This window comes from Mytilus edulis, chromosome 1 (assembly GCF_963676685.1).
Source record: "Mytilus edulis chromosome 1, xbMytEdul2.2, whole genome shotgun sequence".
NCBI lineage: Eukaryota > Metazoa > Mollusca > Bivalvia > Mytilida > Mytilidae > Mytilus > Mytilus edulis.
The window spans coordinates 120,546,831-120,568,283 of NC_092344.1; the positions used below are offsets into that span (position 1 = coordinate 120,546,831).

At 32.4% G+C, this 21,453-nt stretch overlaps 1 protein-coding gene across 4 annotated transcripts in view; it reads left to right on the plus strand.

The window, feature by feature from the left end:
• The window catches only part of LOC139503618 (uncharacterized), a 47,199-nt gene extending 26,023 nt beyond the window's left edge, over positions 1 to 21,176 (plus strand). For 2 of the 4 annotated variants that reach the window (XM_071293454.1, XM_071293442.1), the window contains 2 exons: positions 7,974 to 8,138; positions 20,261 to 21,176. In XM_071293454.1, coding sequence (XP_071149555.1) covers positions 7,974 to 8,138; positions 20,261 to 20,648 — 553 coding nt within the window. In that variant the 3' untranslated portion in view covers positions 20,649 to 21,176. Of the gene's footprint in view, positions 1 to 510; positions 967 to 7,973; positions 8,139 to 20,260 lie in introns of those variants that run through there. The other 2 variants (XM_071293461.1, XM_071293447.1) reach the window with 2 other exon arrangements.
• The last annotated feature ends 277 nt before the right edge of the window (positions 21,177 to 21,453 follow it).

Here is a 21,453-nt window from a genome sequence, read left to right on the forward strand (position 1 = left end):
ACACAACGGTATAACGAATCAAGTTCATCGGTAAATCTACGATAAAAAAAGGTCAAGGTTTTAAAGTTACAATATGGTCTATAGAAAGCCAAGATATAGTATAACAATGGTTTATTTTAAATCAGATAAATGATGCTCTTTCCTGTATATCACAATTTTATCGGGTTTTAGGAATTGAATAAACAAACATTAGCATGTGGGAAACTGACATTAAGTTTACATTCAGCAGTACAGATACTACTTTAATGGTTCTATGGTGGGTTATTGAAGTATTGTTTTTCTAATTATCATTGAAGTTAGCAGTTTGATGGGTTTTGTTTACCAAATTTTGAATAATTTTTATGATCTGCTGTAATGAATTCTGAGTTGTAATTGCTATATTGAAAGTGTGCATGCCAAAGAATGATTTTCATGTGAGACTCTCTTTGAACAAAAATTACCCTGAGATGTAGAATTAATTTGAAGCCGTTCGTTGTTAGGAACATATTACTGGTGTATCTACTACGTAATGATGAAAACAGCGTTCTCAGCCTGGTTGTAGGCGGCCATTAATAACAGTAAGCCAGCACCATTTCCTCGTCAGGAATTACAGGAGTTACTTAGCGTATCAGTGGTTTTTCGTATCTCGAGGGATTTAAATCTATATAGATTCTTTAGCAGCTGGTTTCGTTTGTTTCGAATAGTCCTTATTAATTAACCACAATTGCTTTAATTGTTTAGTGATATATATATTTCATTAGTAACTTCTGCCTCGTCTTGGTGAAGTGCCATATTATATATTTTCGTACCCTGGCTTATTATGTTTGTTACAGAATGACACTTATAGATTTCTGGGATATATTGATTTGATTTGACCATTCACTGGTGTCACGAAATGTCGACAGCCGATGAAACTGATGTAAAAAATAATAATTATATCCAACTGGAAAGTACGAGGAAAAAGGATTCTAATTGCACATGCACCTGGTTGGTAAACAATTAATTTATAGTTATACTTTGCGAAAGACTCTTATTTTCATTTGCTTAAACAGAACTTGTTGCGCTTTTCGTCTAATGTTACGCTTGTTAGACAATATAATTTCTATAGTACTCGGGGAAGATATAAACGTTTTCCAAAGGGCAATTAATCTATAAACTTATTGTTAGCTATCTCAAGGGACTTTTTTGCTTATCCTAACTTGTTAATTTTTGTGTTTTATTTTTACCTTTAAAACACATACTTCCTTTCGTATTGAAATGTTTTCTATGCGCATTTAAATTATTGAATATTTGCTATGTAAAAAGTCGGATGTTGGTGTTTTATGTTGACTACAGAGGTTTGATTAAAATTAGCACATATGCCAATATGAAAAAAAACGTAAAAAGTCTCTTTTAAACAATGTTTAATTGAAAGTGGCTCTTGGAGTTTACAACGGCTTTTTTTTTTATCTTGTTTTCTTCGATATTCAGACGCAGATTAACTAGAGCTAGTTGTTTACCGTGAAAATTCACAAATTCACAAAAATTCCGAAAAATCTAACCAATTTCGTAAACATCAAATTAAAAAGGTATAATTGTGATTTATCTACGAGGTTCTTAACTCGAGACAGGCCCTTTAACATTGGTGGGGTTAAACTAGTGTTAAAGAACTTACATCCTTATTTATCTAGAACAGTTGGAATACAAATATTACGTACATCAACGTATATAATCAAAATCTGAATAGGCAATGATATAACTTTCTTATTGCTGGTTAATCCACAAAATCACATGTTTTGCTTTTATATTTATTTCATTCACTGAATTGTTCTTAACAGATTTGTGATAATTTAAAGCAATTCCCCGCGTGTTTAAATTTCTTATTGCAACTGCTAACATAACAAATTTATTTCATTTACTGTAATAGATAAATTGCAATATTTGATTTTAAATATGTTAAGATTATAGCGATGAGATAAAGAATAAAGAAATGTTTTACTACAATTTGAAATATGCACACATCTGATTGATAGTTGTACTACATCTCTTTAGTTTTATATTTCGGTTAAACTGAAGCATTGTTTTTTGTTTGACATATCCCATTCGTGTCTACACAAGATGTTTGTTGTTAATACAACAGTGATGAAAAGTACTTGTATTCTCATCAGCAGCCAACGACAACAATATAAATCATAGGTTTTCATCAGCGCTCAATCAACCAACAAAAAACAACAAGCAAAGTTACGTGGATCAATCATGTCTTATACACAAATATATAGCCTTCAATTTCTTACTATCTCATATTAGATGTATTCTACTGTAATACTACATTCTGTCCTTATGTCATAGGTTTGCTATACCAAGACAGGGTCTTACATATAGAATATCAATTTATCTGCTTCTTTTTTTTTTTTATAAAGAATGTATAATTGAACCTCAAAGATAATCACATCCCAAGGGTTGACTGAGGTTAAGAAATGTCATGGTATAGATCCTCTAATAGCCTTGCTAAAGTGGGGTGGTCGTGAGATTATCGAGGATGAATAAATACGAATTCACAACTGATCGAAATGGGGACGTTAAATCTAATACATCGTGTAGGTACAGTGCCACAAACTCTGCACATTTAAGCACCCTTGTGATCTCTCTGGGGCCATGGTCCTTGGTGACCTAATACAATTGAGAATGGAAATGGAGAATGTGTCAAAGAGGCAACAACCCGACCATAGAACAGACAACAGCAGAACATCACAAACAGGTCTTCAATGCAGCGAGAAATTGCCGCACCCGGAGGCGTCCTTCAGATGCATGGTTAAGTTTTACCCCTATCCACCATTCCCACCTTTTCCATTGTTAGTCCACTTTCTCTGCCATTTAACACAGTCTTAATATATATTTAACTATTCGCCACTGAATGTGAATAAAACAACAATCAATCAATCATTTCAATCTAAGGAATTTTCTGAGTATCTGAGTTTGTTTTCTTTCTCTTCTTTGTTTCTCCTTCTCTTTTACTTTTTTATTTATCGAATAACTAGAATTTCATTGTCTTCATTATTATTTGTGATTTTTGTGTTATGGTTTAAAGTTTTGAAAGTTTAAAGTTTTGAAATAGGCATCTGAGTTTTCCCCGCTGTTTTGGGATCATATTACTCAATCTTCATTGTAATACTTTGTGGACAGTATTCGTTCTCTTATGTTCATGATGTCTTTCATTGACCTCTACAAAAGTTTTTTATCTCATTTTTGAGCCTTATCAATTTTTTGCTACCAGGATTTAAAAAAAACATTTTTTGGAAATAAAACATCTTTTATATAATCAATAGGAGATACATGGAAGATATGTTTTAACTCTTGACATTTATAAATGGTAAATACCATAAAATACACAATGTTTAGCAGGGAAACGTTCCAAGAAAACTATATATGAATATAATCAAGTTGACCACAGTTATTTTATGTTTCACTTCTGTTGATCGATATAAGTAGCTATTCTCCTTCTTAAACTTCTCTGTGGCTTGCTTCTTTAAAAACATGATAAATGGATTCATTGATCAGCTTGGGTAAGATTTATTTACAATTCAATGAGAAACAATTTGACTATCTGTTCACGGCCTTGACCTTGTCAATCAGGAATGTTTGTATCTTGTGTTTTGTAACAACCTTAGAACTTTTTCTCTCTAACAACACGAATGTATTTTTTGGAAAGATACCTGTCGGCATCTAGGTGTTTCTAATTAGGCACATTCCGGTTATAGACATCTTTTGAGAGAAGATGCTGGCTGTGTTCCAGATACCAAGTATTTGCATAGATTTCTAGTAAACAATTTATTTTCCATCGACACAAATCTAGAGCACATCTTCTTCAAAGTAACAAGAAAGCGTAATCGCTTGAGTCAATGGTTCTTACGTGTACAGGTGCTACTGTATACTTAATGTTGATGCAAAAACTATATCTGTGAATGTCATATAAATAAGAATGGCTGTTTATTTTTGGAAACCTATTATTGTTATCTAGTTAAGATCAAGGGTCGCCTCATGCTGAGATTCTTATTGATTCGTTCTAAATGTCAATTGTTTTGTATTCAGTAATACCATCCGTGATGTATTGCCTCACAGTATGTCGATTCGTGTTATTTTTTTGTTCTTTTCTCTGTAATAAACTGATGTGATTCAAGATATAATCGACCTTGTATTCAACATTTTCCCCCTTTTTTGCTTTTGTTTTGTTTTTGCTTTTTTTTCTTCTTAATAAGTTTACTTGCTTCATAAAATATTCTGATAAACTCTTTAACGTACTTACATTAGTTATGTACTTTTTGCGAGTGTTTAAACGAGATAAATCGGTGGAGGGTCTATATCTTTAAATAAACTAGTTGTACCCTCCCTATATTCTTTGCACAGAGCCTTGGCTCACACCAAACCGCAATCTATAAAGGACCCTAACAATTACTAGTGTAAAACCATTCAAACACAGCCGGCAACATCAAAACCTTGAATGACAAATATGCAAATAATCTCGTCCCGTCTTTTGATCGATGACGTGAACAAGATAAGGAATTGAAATTTTGATTAAAAGTAAAATATGACAATATAGAAGTATTGACTACGGGACGGACGAAAGAAACAAAAAAGTAACAAATTAAGAAAAAAATCAAATGCAAACGGTTTTCAAAGAGACTAACACAAGCAATAATTTCTAAAATAAAAAAGGCCTACGCAGACCATTCAAAGGAACAGCTATCTTGTCCAAAACACAGCAGAAAATTGTTTGCCTATTTCAGAACATATAAAAGCTCTCCACCTTTCTGACTTTCTAAACAGTAGCAGAATACTTATTTCAATTAATCGAATTCCAGAATAATCTCTTTAATATTTGATATTCATAAGTAACTGATAATTTCTTATAAAAGCATATTTAAACCCATCTCTTAGGGATATCAATACGATATCCATCAAACATAATTTCATTGAACCATTGCCATTTATTTCAAAGGTTTGATCATTTTTGAGATATATATCAATTTGAGTTAACTTTTCTCTTATTTATTAATTTAAACATAAAGCTTTTATACCTGCATTGCCAATGTTTGCAGTCTTGTTTTCAGCAGTTTCCGTTATTTGCCTCTGGTAAGTAAACTGAACAAACCTAAGAGGGGATACAAAAAATCAAAGGTGAAACAAAAAGTACTAATACAACCAGTTAAATCTTGATATAAATATAGTCAACTCTTATATGTATAAAATATTTCCAAACATGTCGATTTTTATACTGACACTTTGGGTAGAACCGTTAATGTGTTAAATAAGGTTAGGGAAACCCGTTAATATATTAAATCAGGTAACGCATTTACATTGAAAGTATCAATCTAGGTCAGGCGAAAGAGTCAATGTATTTGATTAGGTCAGGCAAAACCGTTAATGTATTAAATTAGGTCATGCAAAACTGGTAATGTAATAAATTAGGCAAGACAAAACCGTTTATGTATTAAATTAGGTCATAAAAAGCCGGTAATGTATTAAATAAGGTCATACAAAACCGTTTAGGTATTTTAAAAATTAGGTAAGGCAAAACATTGAAAATATCAAATTAGGTCAGGCAAATCCGTCAATATATTCAATTAGGTCGAACAAAACCGTTAAGATTTTAAATTAGGTCAGACAAAACCGTTAATGTATCAAATTAGGTCAAGCAAAACCGTTAATGTATCAATTTAGATCAAGCAAAACCGTTAATGTATTAAATAAGTTCAGGCAACACAGGAATGCGTTCTTTTTTTAACATTGAGTTTCCTCAAAATACGTTTTTTTTTAAGTGTTGTTAAAGAGCGTTTACCTAGAAAGAATGTTCTTAAACATTTATTTTGTAATGAGACGCAAACCAATACTTTGGACAATTTGTCATTATATGAGTCGTAAAAGCTACATCGCTCTGGTCTTAAACCGTGTATACGTCTATAAAGTGGAATGTCTAACTATAAATAAGTTTCTTCACTGCTGACAAATAGAAAATCAATACGAAATTACTGAAAAATGTCTTCTGTGTTATTGCTACACAACGTTAAAAGTGTGGTACTACCAAATCACGCAGTAACGTGTTGTGTGATAAAAATAAAAGCATACACGTAAAACTTCAAACTTTATGTAACAGATCGGTTCCGTTCAAATATTTTCTAATACTATCTTTTTTTAGAGCTGATCTTTGGTAAAAAGATTATTATGTAAAAAAAACTCCATCATTTCTATAGGTAACATTGATGTGATTAAAGTATATTACATCTATTCATTACTGGTGCTGTTACTGCACATTACAGCATGGACACAGTAGTGGTAAAACACAATTACAACGACAATAACAAACAACATTGTGTGACCTTTACCACTGGGAAATTATGGTACGATAAACATACGACATGAACACAGTCACTTGTCTCTGAAAAAAATATCCTATATACCTTAACGAATGTTTTTTTCTGAGACAAGTGCCTGTGGTGATGCATACAAATGATGATAAAGAGGAATTTGAAAATAAATAAAGGATTGCTGTATTATTAAACAAATAAGTAAGGAACTCAATAGTAATAAGAACTTAATGAGATGTAGAGATGAAATTAAAACAGAAAAATGCGGATTCGATATGAGTTAACTAAACAATCCCATATTTATACGTAACGAATTCACGTCATAGAAAATACGGACTATTATTTTCTCTCTCATGAAACAGATGAGATTGTTTTTAACTGTATATGACTAAAGAATAACATACTCTTTAATGGTTCTATAATATTTACAAATTACAAATGAATTGATAATGAATTTCATCTCCTACATAAATTTTACACAGTCAACAATATAGACCATATTTTTGCTGGCGCCAAAGCCTTCCCTAACCTGGAATAGTGGTAAAACAGCACACCATAAGAACAACCTATTAAAATTGGTTGAAAGGATTTAACTCATCAGATTTATACAAACTACCAAAACACAAACAAAAACACAAGATACATAAGTTTTTTCATCAATTTGAATTCCTGTTCAGCAATCTGTCTGTATTGGAAATCTTATATTGCAGCAACTTACAGTTACGTTATTAGAAATTCATTGTCACTTTGATTTAACTTAATCAATTAAGAAAAACTCATTTTAGTATATAGAATACGATTTATAGCATTCAATATGGCGCCCACGTTCAAAAATACAATTTGCTATTTATATTTGATTGAATTTAGCTTAAATTCAGAACTGATAAAGCACTGTAATTGTATGGTCACGAACTAGTTGTCGACCTTGATAACAAAATGTCCATTAATGACACTTTACATTCGATTATAACGTATTATACATCATTAAATTCTGATTATCTAATGCCATTGATATATCTCATCCGACAGGTGGGAATACGGTGGATTAACTAAGTGTACTTATAACACTATGTGAGACAAAACATTTATACATTGTATACATGATCTATACCTTTCGTGTAGCTATTGCGAGTTTGTATTCTTTAGTACCAAAACAAAAATGAAAAAACTTTGACTAAAACAAGAGCACGTGAACGGGGTCTTTAATGGCTCCATATGTAAAACGTAAACTGATGATGTCACTTGGAAAACACAAGATAAACTCACCAAAGATGTCAGGCTTAAAACTTTCTACGCCAAACGCGCGATAAGACTCATCCGTGACGCTCGAATTGAAAAAGTCAAAAAGGTCAATGAGGAATTAATATTCCGAAAGGTGAATTATGGTGTTCTCAAATCGAGTACCATTTTGCCTGATGTAAGATTCATTTATTTAGAAGTGAGCACTAGCTTATAGAATATTGTAGATCTAAATATGTTTACCTAAAGATACAGATTAGTATGAGGGAGATAAAATTCAGGGTACGAGTACGAATATCATGTAAAACTCGATTAAATTTTGAAAAAAATGCCATATGTTTGTCAATACCTGCATTTTTATGTAATATTCTGTTTTTTACCTTTAGCAATTACACAATTGTTTATTTTCTATAGCCATGACACTATTTTAAAGAATAAAGTGACATTCTGTGATACTCCTAAAGACAACACTCCTCCTAAAGCCAGCGAGCAAAGTGTTGAACAAACGATTACATATTCCGAGATTTTGATACTAGACAGCCCTCCGGCGGGACATAAAAATATTAAACGAACTCCCAGGTAAGCAACCTTGTGGAAAACCTGCATGGAGTGGTTAGGACAAACTTAGTTACTGTTGTACCTTGTGATGAATTGACTCGTTTTCTACAAAATTCTGCATGAATTTACCATCCTTTTTAGATGTTTGGATATTCCTTTTTGTACCCGTCTGATATCTGGATTATCTTTGTTGTACCCATTTGTTACAACGGTTATGTGCTGTGTTTGCATGAAATTTTGTATATTGATAACGGGAGGCTTGCCGAGTTCTTTAAATTTTACGTTATCAGGCATGGTTGAAATTTTTGTGACGTCACGATGGGAAGTTTTCTGACAGACATAAACATTTGACGACCTAATTAAATGTTGACAAATGGTGAACAAAGATAAAAGTGACCACAGGTTGATTATGAACAAATAATCAACCGGTTGGGAAAGTAAAAATTAAGTAAGAATATGAGAAATATTTTTATCGCAATATAATCTCTTTTTTAACGTCATAACCTGCTGCTATCAGACAGTTAACAAAATTTTAATTACAAAAAGCAAAAGTAATGAGTAAGTATATGTTTGTTTATATAGCACACATCTTTCCAATTTGATAGAAATGTCTAATCTCAGCTTAATAAGAGATTTAATTAACTGAAAAGAACACGTGAAAATAATCGAAATATTTTATTTCTATAGCAACAATAAATGGTTTGCGTAAATGATGGCTGACAAAAGGTAGCTGCAAATTCATTCTTTTATGAAGAAAGGAATGGCTATTTGCACATGTCCATTTATAGCGCGAAGAAAAGAACAATTATCCATATTGAATTCTAATCACAATGCATTTGAAGTGAGTATCTTGAGGGTAATTTCACAGACAGAATCGATATCATCTTTATTCATTCTACAAATGTTTCCTTAGTCTATGAAAGGTCGTAGGGACATTTATTAGGGAAGTATAATTGTCAGAAAGTGAGAAAGCCGCATTGATGATTTACATTTATGGAAGTTTGTGCTGTTACAAAAAGAAATTTTATATACTTTATAGAAATAAATGCACAGTTTTACCCCAAGGGGGTTGTTGGCATACATAAAATTAATAAAATAGCACAGAAAATATGTTGAAGTAGCCAATCTTCATTTGATCGTTTAGCGTTATCTAAATTCTACAAGTGTACTTTGGGGATTATCCTAACATTGATACCAAAACTTATAACGAATTTATATCATTTCAAATATTCTTCTTAAGGTATGCCATCTCCGCTCCGAGGATTATGATCCACTACGCTCCTCTGGATCGTAACCATTGGTAAGGGAAGATGAAGGTATGCACCAGAAATGTTTTTTTAAGTGTACAATGAACACAGCTGAGATACAAACTACTTTAATATATCAAAAATATAATAAACATAGCACGGTAACACAATGATGGGAGTCGATCTGCTTTATCAACACTTTTTCATTGCTTTTGCTTTGTCTGTAAAACATGCCATTTGATGTTGTTTCTATAACTTGCGATTTGTTATTCTGTTGTTCCTTTGACAGCTTTGTGTAATTGTATAATTCCTGTCGAGTGTTATTCTGTCTTGTCTTTATATCTATCGACATTGGTTTGTTGTTCTGTTTGTGTTTTATTGCAGTAAGAAGTTCCTGTCATTGTTGTTCTAGCGTGTCTTTATATCTATCGGCATTGGTTTGTTGTTCTGTTTAGGCTTTTATTGCAGTAAGAAATTCCTGTCGATTGTTGTTCTATCGTGTCTATATCTGTTGCCATTTATCTGTTGTTCTGTTTGAGTTTTTGTTGTAGTATGAAGATCTTGTAGATTGTTTTTCAGCCATGTATTTTTATCTCTAAACATTGGTTTAATTGTTCTGTTGTTTCTTATCCCTTTTTGTCGTGTTTTTATATCTGTCAGCATTGGTTATTTTTGTTAACGTTTCTAGTTTTTGACGATTGTTGTTTTGCTGTGTCTTTATATCTGGTGACACTACTCTGTTGTTCTGTATGTTAAGTTCTATCTAAGTAAACAGTTCTTGCCGCGTTTTTATATCTGTCAGTATTGGTTAGTTGTTTTGTTTTTCTATTTCATTTAAACAGTTCTTGACGATTGTTGTTCTGCAGTGTCTGTATATCTGTCAGCATTGATTTGTTTTTGGTTGTTGTTATACCCCTGTAAGAAGTTTTTGGTCTATTGTTCTTTATTGTCTTTTTATCTATAGTATAGGTTTGATGTTTTGTTGAACATTGTACTTGATTCTTCCACCTTTCCCCGCTCATGACACTATGTAAACTCTCGATAGTTTAATTTTTGAATGGACAGTTTATGGGGGTGGTTTGTTGTTCTCCTGTTGTCATGTGTTGTCATCTTGTGTTGTCAGATAAGGTAATCCAAGGAACTTTGTACTGTAAACCAGTGCCACGTTAAATTATGTTCTGCTAGACTATTTAATACTCCTTTTTAGACTATGTCTTTGTTTAAAAGTACTGGTCCGCAGTCAAGAGCAATCACACCATATCTCCGGATTTCAATAGTAATGACTATAGAGTTAAATCAGTCGTAAATACTTTCTCCAGTTCTTATTTCAATTTTCAAGCAACTCAATCTTCAATTTATAAAGGATATTAAATGAGCATAACAAATTTTAAAGGCGTTACGGTAAAAGGAATTGATATCCTATGTGGACTACTCTATGACCAGTAACAAATACGTACTAGCACTAGCTGTCATAAAGCAGCATTGTTGACGAACCAGATATATGTTATCGGTAATGTTCAGTATAATTAGATATATTGGTAATAATTAGGTATTGATAATTGGCTAATAACTTCATGCTTATCACGTATAATCTGTTATTTCGATCATAAGTACAAACAACTTAGTGTATAGAGGGTTTGTAACAGCTTCTGTATGGACATTCCTTTCTCTATTGTGTTAGTGACGAAAATAGAACTCGGCATTCCAATTGTAATATCATCGAATCTGTGATAACTCAAATCACGACATAACTCGTTTCTTATGATTAATATCAATAAACATTTCTTGTTTATATTCAGCGGATATGAGACTACGCAAATGAGAAGTTTAGTTGAAATACGCTCAAAAGCTATCATTGGTGAAAACATTTGTAAGTCATTGTGGATTATTGCCTGTACCAAGTCGGGAATATGACAGTTGTTATCCATTCGTTTGGTGTGTTTGAGCCTTTGAATTTGCCATTTGATAAGTTTTGAATTTTCCTCGAAGTTCAGTATTTTTGTGATTTTACTTTTTATTGTTTTATTATCGCTGACTCGGTTGTACTTGGTCTCAACCGTCATGATACAAATTTGATATAGTAAATTATCTAAGTGTTTGAAACTTAACATACACCCCCACGACACTTACTAGGATAATCATAGGTCTGTTCTATGTTCCTTTGGAATTTCAACCAAAGATAAAGAACTAGATCTTCCATCACTGTATTGGATACATAAACTACATAAGTGTCCTTACAAACAACGGTTTACTGCTGGGTCTTCCAAGTGCTCCACGAAACCTCTTTCTAAATTATCAACATCAATTTTATCAGCAATCAATTGATTGATTGTTGGTTGCTTTACGCCGCATTAGCACAATTAGCACAATAAGGCAATCAAAGACAGGTTTCAAAGTTATTGTGAAACTGCATATTCTAAAGGTGGCGTGTTTCAGATGTGGATACTAAAAATATTCAAAGAGTGCATACAATCTAAGACTCTTTCATCTTGGAATAGTATTAAAACATTTGACTTTTCTATACTTTACACAAGTATTCCCAATTCCACACTAAAACACTAATTGAAAGAGTTGGTGTTGCTTTGTTACGTAAAAAGGAATGGCCAACGTAGATACAAGTATCATGTCTCAGAGAGGGATGAATTAGTTTTGAATTTTCCTCGAAGTTCAATATTTTTGTGATTTTACTTTTTTCTTACTATTTAAAAATATCACTCTGATTAAAACAAAACAAAAAATCTCTGGGACTGACATTATCAAGATGCTTTATTTCTTGATTGACAACTTTTTTGTAACGTTTATGGGACGTGTTTTTCAACAAACTATCGGCATTACCATTGGAACCAATTGTGCTCCACTTCTTGTCGACTTGTTCCTTTACTCTTATGAGGCTGGATTCATACAGAGACTACTTAAGGAGAAAGAACAGAAGTTAGCAATATATCTTTTAACTTTAATTTCCGCTATATTGATGTTCTAGCTCTCAATAAATAATTCAAAATTTGGTTACTTTGTTGAACGCATCTATCCCATCGAACTTTCGATAAAGGGTTCAACAGATACAGTTACGTCTGCCTCATATTTGACTTACTTCTAGAAATTGACAATGAGGGTCGGTTGAAAACAAAACTTTACGACAAAAGAGATGATTTCAACTTCCCAATTGTAAACTTTTCATTTCTATGTAGCAACATTCCAGCAGTGTCGTAACTACAATTCCGTTCCCTTATCTAGAATGTGACCTATCGTATTGGACTATTTACCGGGTTTGTAATAACATGAGCAACAAGACAGGTGCCACAAGTGGAGCAGGATCTGCTCACCTGAGATCACCTAAGTTTTTGTTGGGGTTCGTGTTGCTTAGTCTTTAGTTTTCTATGTTGTGTCTTGTGTACTGTTATTTATCTCTTTGTTTCTTTCTTTTTTAGCCATGGCGTTGTCGGATCTATGAGTTTGAATGTTCCTCTGGTATCTTTCAACCCTCTTTTATAAGAAAGATAATTCATTTTTATCATCCACAAGTAAAATATCTCCTCTTGAAAATTCGTTGGCATCAGTAAAAAACAATTGCGTTTCTTGTTTTACCCTCACCTACTACTATAATTATAAATCGTATAATTATAGAGTAGTAGTATAGTATCAATTTACTACTCCCAGTTTATTAGACGAGTGTAATTCATGACCCCATAACTCTTTTTTTTTTTCTTTTTTTTTTTTTATCTCTAGCCATCATTTGGTGAAATAGCTGTAATTAAAAGTGTACCTCTAAGCACATACTTTCTTCAATGGCGGTTTAACAGGAACACATCGTATTAAGTGCCTCTATTAACAATTTCTTTTATAATAGATTTCAAAGATCAGTAAGTTCAAACTCTTTCTTATTAAAGAACATTAGGCAAGTCGTTTCAATTAATTTAACGACTGTTTGATGTATACTTGGATCGTTAGAATTGATTCATTATAGTTGTATACCTTTATACATGTGGAAACAAGTGAATGAAGTCAATTAACAAACATTATTGTAAAATGTATCCCGATCTATCAAATGAACACGTATATACTATACTAACTCCATGGTTGGGATTTATTACTAGTACTTTGATGCTAAGTCTCACTCCCATATGTTCACCCTGAACTTGACTCACAATTCCGACCCTGGAATTACAGCATATTTTTACTGATTAAGATCAATTATTTTCATATTTGATAAGTCCTTATAAGAGAACATTCAATAGTACCCTTGAAAATTATATCGTCGTTCTGTTCAATTTGTATTGTACATTCGTTTTTAATTAACTCAATGATAATGATTCAGTATATACCAATTGCGTAATAGCCTTCAAACACTGCATATATAAAAAAAAAAAAAAAAAAAGAAGATGTGGTATGATTGCCAATGAGACAACTCTCCACATGAGACCAATTGACACAGAAACTATAGATCACCGTACGACCTTCAACAATGAGCTAAGCCCATACCGCATTGTCAGCTATAAAAGGCCCCTAAATGACAAATGTATGTATAACATTTTAAACCAGAAAACTAATGTCTATTCTGATATTTTATCTCTTTCAATATTGGTCATTGTACCTTAATCATAAATAACTCATTTTTAAACTTATAATATTTACAGTTGATTGTAAATTTTGTCCCAAAAGCTATACTTCGTGTATATATTTCATTATCAAAACGTTTGTGTTTGTGGCCACAAAAACCTTCAGTTCTGTTTATTCTAACATGTTCATCCTGTTGCAAGGGGGATAACTCAATTGTTTTTTGTTGTTGATAAACATACCATTTGGTCCGAGACCACAATTATTTCGTAGTGCATTTCTTTTAGAACATAAATGAAAATTAAAATAATCCCATCTGCGCTTTCTCAAAGAAATTTTTACAGTGTGTTGTACTACTTTTGGGACAAATTATATCAAAATTATAGAAAACTTCATCGGCTCTAACTTAAAATATGGACAATTTTATGTTTAGGGCGTCTTGAAATCTTTTGACAGCTTCCGAAGTGATTATTTTTAACCTTTTTCAGCTGGACCTAATCACTACTTTCCTTTAAAATTCTGGACCCAAATTTTTTAACAGTGTAATTTCACCCCCCTACTTGCAATTTGAGGCATTAAACATAAAGAAATCAATTTGGAAGGGGTATAAAAATTAATGGCAAGTAACCCACTGTCAACACTAGGGACTATATTCGTAATCAAGGGACGACAATCGTGGTCTCGGACCATTTGCATGGTTTAAACGATTAGCATAATCATTTGGATTTGTAGAAAATCTTTGACAGGTTATATTGTATATTCTTTTTTGTAGTACTGTCTCGTCGACCCTTACCGATTGTATACCATATCTTTCGATATAAAAATCACATTTGGGTTTCGTTTTATTAATTCTTGTTTTCTAGTATTGTTGTTTTTTGTCAAGCAACCAAACATATTAATAATATAGAGTGATTGTCGTACAAGTGAGAGGTTTAGCTAGCTATATAACCTGGTTTAACCCATCATTTTCTACATAAAAAAAATACATGTACCAAGTCAGGAATAAGACAGTTGTTATCCCTTCGTTTGATGTGTTTGAGCTTTTCATTTTGCCATTTGATTAGGGACTTTCCGTTTTGAATATTCCTCGGAAATCAGTATTTTGTATGATTTTATCTTTTTCATGGCTTTTAAAACAGCTTTTGATGAGGAAATTCTTGATTCTGACTATATCAATTTCGAATAATACAAATACCCTTAGATTGGTTTAAATCAAAACCTTGACCTTTCAAAACAATATTTCTTATATTTACAAAACGCTTGAGTTTTTATTATCTTATCATTTGGAAGTCTGATATGACCCTATAACTGTTTTTATCAATCAAATAGATTTTTAAGTGTCTACACCCTATCATTTTTTAAGGAAAAATCTATGGATTCAAATTGCATATTTCATATATAATTAAGACAAATTGAACAACCCTATTTTTTCGCAGATTTAAATGTTCATCTATTTTGGAAGAATTCTTGAAACTAATAAATAAATGCATTTTTTTTCTCTCGATTTTCGGTACTTGTTCAACGTGTTGTTGTGTTCTTATATTTGTCTTTATAAATTATTACTTTTTATGGTCTATTATTGCAATATTCAGTTGACGTGGCTCGTTACTTACACATCCCGTCATTGTGTTAATGTGCTTTATATGTGGTAAAATGTTGTATTCTTGTTTTTCGTTTTTGCTTATATAAATGTGCTTTGTCTATATATAAGCTGTTTTGTATTACTTTGTTGACATATTTATTTGTTTTTGTAGTGATTAAGATTATAACACAATGTTGACTGCTGTACCCCTATTTTTGACATTTAACCTAATTTGTCTGTTTATTTTGTTCACACATTGTTGTCAATACCGTGAATGGAATTTTATGCGACTGTCATACACATTAGAGGTTTTGCTAGCTATTAAGCCAGGTTTAAGCAGTTTGATGTTTTTGAGCTTTGGATTTTGCCATTTGATTAGGGACTTTCTGTTTTGAATTTTCCTCGGATTTCGGTATTTTTGCTTTTTTACTTTTTGCCTTGATGACGTATTACACGACGGGTGTATCATGTGGAGAAGGGTCTTCTGACCCTTCTGGAACACTTGATACCACTCCTGGTGTTCGTGTTGCTCAGTCTTTATATTTATATGTAAGGTACTGTACAGACTGTTGGTAGTTTTCAACTTATGAGCTCGAATGCCCAACAAGCTTTCTAATTGACGAAAACATATTCATTTATTTTTCATTTTACACCTTTTGCGCCTTTTCGAGTTTACCTCAATTTCTGCATTATTCCTCTCTCCTTTCGAAGAGCCTGTAGAAGCAGCCATGATTTTTTGCAGTATGTCCACTTTCCTCGTACTATATCATATCCTCTAATATATCTGTGTTTATACAACAGTAATCATACGAATCGATTTCATTCGACTTAACGGTATGATTTATGACCTGTAGCATGTGTCAGAGGTTGGAAATATGAAACCTGGCTCACCAGAATTCATTCGGAATCCAGTCGATAGTAGGATCTTATCTAAGGCATTCCGATAACACAATTCATTCTCAGTAGCCGTCAAATGCTGTAATAATACGTAACGAAAGATAATTGCATAGGTCAAATATTTGTTTATTTCAAAAACGTTTTGTTTTCTTATCTGAAATAGACCGGAAGCGCGTTTACTGGAAGATAACGAGGCTTCTGTAGTAATAGGATGTTGCATTGAATATTTGAAGGCCTATGTGTGTTTTATTACATCAACAATTAGTGATACATAGCTAGATCTTATGCGACAGACGTTTTTCTGCTATTCGCCATCTTTAAGCAAAATACAAATATCAGGTAGCGGTCATAAATTATCATCAATAAGGTTGTTATAGAAACAGGACTTACAAATGCTGGCTTTATAATGGAAGGTCATGGCGAGGAGGGGTAAGATTTTATGCATTTTTCCCATATAACAAATATTTACGTTTATTATCAGTTAACGGTTCATATAGCACATTGATCTAAAGGTAGTCATTATCAATAATGTGAGAACAAATATTTATCAATTGAAGGTTTGAGTTGTACATCATTTTGAAGTAATATATAAGGTTGATGTTTTACGCGACATTACAGAAGGAAGGGTTATCTTACAGAATCGATGATAAACGGCAAGTAATGAAACGGAAATAAATTCCTAACACCTGTTGCCAGGAATGTAATGATCGATTGAACTTTAAAACATGTAAAATATATAAATTAAAAATCATTTACATACAACATATTGATGGTTTAATCATCACCATATGAAGAGGCGTCAACCCAACATAATTATTGGGAGATCTGTGTCATTCGCTTTGTTAATATGAAATAACAAATATTTGCACTGAAGATGCTTAAAAGATAGTTGGTAGTTTATCCAATTATGACACACCCACACCTCAACAGATTGCAGCCCAGCTGGGTTAATTAGATCTAGCCGTGTGTATATCTACATAAATACTGATAAATACTGTAACACAAACACACTTATACCACGGTACTGTGAAGAACACAATCATTTCATCTTCAGAAGTCATGGCATTTTTTCAAAAAATGTTCAAGGACTTAGACAGAATTGTTTGTGTACAGACTCTCTGTCAATACAAATAATGTGTTTATCTGAGTATTATTAATGATAGGTTCATTCTCCGTGACAGCTACGAGTGATCTCACCGGTTTGATCCTCCCAATGATGCCATCAACACGTGTGCATGTTCTATGTAATTAATCTGCATGCATTTAATTAGTGTGTGTTGTGTTTGACATTGTGTGTATTGAATTATGGGAATGTTCTATTACTATTTATTATTGATAGAGAATAAATGTAGAATTGGGAACCGTATTGATTTGTAGTATATTAGCTGGGATTGAGTTTCTGACTGACATGAACAGATAATAGACCAACAAAATCCAGCCACTTATGTTTTAACTGAAGGCTTTACAATAATGAACAAAATGGAAAATTATACATGATAGCTTTAAGTATTCAGACAGACAATGGCAAACATAACTTCTAAATTAAATATTTGCATTAATAATAATAATGTTAATATTACTTTGTAATATCAGAGACATGTATACTAAATTTTTATATGTCTCTGGTAATGAACAGAATTTTAAAAAAAGAATGTTCTCTATGCCGGTAAAGTTTTAGGACATTTGTTGTGCGATCTTTTAATTACTCATTTAAAGTTTGAATGAACAAAAGGAGGGAAGTTCGAACCCAATCGAAATCTTCCTCACTCGTATAAAAACACTTTTCTATTGGTTTCTATACTTGTTTCGATTGAGAACACAGATCAATAGTTAAAATTTGACCAAATATGCTAATAAAATTGTTTTTGTAACACATACGAGTCTATTACTAGTATATTATACATCAGTTGATCATTTTTTAGAACTCTATTAAAACTTAATGTCGTTAAACCAACACATTGGAACGACTAATATCCATATACAAGATCACTGAGACACAAAGGCGTCAGACTATTGATTGTTCACATTGATTGCTGAGGAGGATGCCAAAATATGTCGTATTGATCCCGGATTACACAACAATCAGGATTATTAGCCGTAGGCGACAGATTTGTAACTATATCCCACATCAATTACAGGCATGATAAACAAGGTCTTAAGTATATGTTTTCATTAAATAAACATATTTTCCCAGTGAAAATTGCATCCAGAAAAATCCAGAATTTCAACAAATCTACTAACAGCTTCATTACGGAACACCCTTTGTTAAATTTCTTTTACAATATTTTAACAAAGTTCTGTAAAAAAAATTATTCCAACTACCTGCATCATGAACGCAATAGACAATTCTAATGTCGATAGTATTTTTAGCTCACCTTTCCTAAAAGGAAATGTGAGCTTTTGCCATCACTTGGCGTCCGTCGTCGTCCGTCCGTCCGTCGTCGTCGTCGTCGTAAACTATTTCAAAGATCTTCTCCTCTGAAACTACTAAACCAATTACAACCAAACTTTAGCTGAATGATCCTTAGGGTATCTAGAATAAAGATTGTGTTTTATTTTCCCTTTTGTGAAAAAAAACATGGCCGCCATGGCTAAAAATAGAACATGGGGGTAAAATGCAGTTTTTGGCTTATATCTAAAAAACGAAAGCATTTAGAGCAAATCTGACAGGGTTAAAATGTTCATTAGGTCAAGATCTATCAGCCCTGAAATTTTCAGATGAATCAAAAACCCATTGTTGGGTTGCTGCCACTTAATTGGTAATTTTAAGGAAATTTTCCAGTTTTTGGTTATTATCTTAAATATTATTATAGATAAAGATAAACTGTAAACAGCAAAAATGATCAGCAAAGTAAGATCTACAAATAAGTTAATATGACCAAAATGGTCAATTGACCCCTTAAGGGGTTATTGTCCTTTAATGACAATTTATCACAATTTGTTCATCATATTTGCTAACTTTAAAAAATCTTCTCCTCTAAAACTGCTCAACCAAATTCAACCAAACTTAAACTGAATGATCAGTAGGGTGTATAAAATAAAGTTTGTGTTTTATTTTCTATTTCGTCAAAAAACATGGCCGTCATGGCTAAAAATAGAACACAGGGTAAAATGCAGTTTTTGGCTTATATCTCAAAAACTCCAGTATTTAGAGCAAAGAAGACAAGAAGTTAAAGTATTTATTAGGTCAAGGTCTACCTGTCCTGAAATTTTCAGCCGAATTGGGTAACTGGTGATTTTAAAGAATTTTTGCAGTTTTTGGTTATTATCTTGAATATTATTATAGATACAGATAAACTGTTAATAGCAAAAATGTTAAGAAAAGTAAGATCTACAAATAAGTCAATTTGACCAAAATTGTCAATTGACCCCTTAAGGAGTGATTGCCCTTTAAAGACTTTTTTCACAATTTGTTCATCATGTTGACTTACTTTAAAAAATCTTCTCCTTTGAAACTGCTGTATCAATTTCAGCCAAACTTAGGCTAAATGAGTTTCAGAGTATCTAGTATAAATTTTATATTTTATTTCCTTGTATGTCAAGAAACATTATAGCTCCTATGGCTAAAATAGAACATAGGAGAAAATGATTTTTTATTTTTTTTTTTGCTTTTGAAGAAAATAGGACGATTCAAAGAACATTTAAATAAATTGAAAAGCCAAAATAATCATTGATGAGAGATTTAACCAAAAACATTAAGGTGAGCGATTCAGGCTCTTGAGAGCCTCTTGTTATATTTCGTAGCCCTCAAGTTCCGTACAATAAAACATCCTCAAGCCGTTCCCACAATTATTTTAGTGTGCATTTCATATCCAAATAGAGATAAAATATCATATTTTAATATCTGCTTATTTTATTTTCAGTTTAGAAAGCCGGGATAACCCATTTGTTCCGGGAGGCAGTCTTGATCAAGAAGCTTCGGATATCCTCAAGAGGGCTACGATAATTCGGGATCAATTTATATTAAGTGAACATAGAAAATATAGTGATATAGAACAACATCCAGCACCCGAAAATACCGACATTAGAAATGATGTAAACAATACATGTGAGAATTCAAATAAGGATATTGTAGAGGAGACTATTCTGCAACAAAGTACAAACAGTACGCAGGCGCTTCCGGAAACTAAACTAAATGGCAAATCTATATCGACGGATTCTCAGCCAGTGGACATTAATCAGAAAGACGGAACACTGGACAGATCACTGAAAGATAAAAAGAAACAAAAAAAATGTTGTAGTGTTATGTAGCATTATCAAGGAATCATTTCGTGATGCGGATTTACATTAGCTTCCAATTTCACTTGCGTTATCTGGTTTAAAAGGGAATATGCGCGTGGTGGTCCTGGATGGTGAAGCGTGAATCGGTGGAAGTGTCGTGCCATAAAAGAATGGGAGAAAATGTCTGGCTTCCTATCGCTCCGTCAACAAACAGGTTATGTGTTCAACATAATTGTACATTCATTATTTATTTACGCATTAAATTTAGTCTTCATAAGAGTCACAATACCAATACAAAATCCAGAGCTGTGAGATATACACTCGATATAGACGTCTTATACACGTTACTTTCGCATTTAGTAAACCATTTCATTGTATGTTAATTGCTGTAAATTTCTTTAGGCAATACATGAACGGTGGATTCACGAGAAGAAGGACGGTACTTAATAACTATGAAAACTACAATTAGCTTTCACTTGCAAATTACCAAATATGGTGAATCAAAAATATATGTTGCTTATGTTTATTTCAAGTTAAATAAAATGAAATATATTTTTGCACCAGTTTCGATGCACTTTCGAAGGAACACGTAATGTTGGGGTTTATTTCTCAGAACAGCATCGAGATAGTTAACTGATCTTAAAATTTGTTTTCCTGCAAAACCAAAATGTTCACCATTTTATAATCAATATTTCCTGTTATTCAACGTTCTAAACAGAGAAGTGGTAAATCTTTGAAAGCATGGCGATGAATAATACACGTATTTTGGTCGTAGAATAACTAGAAAGCAATCAATTGATAGAATAGCAGGAGATATTACACAGACACAAATTCT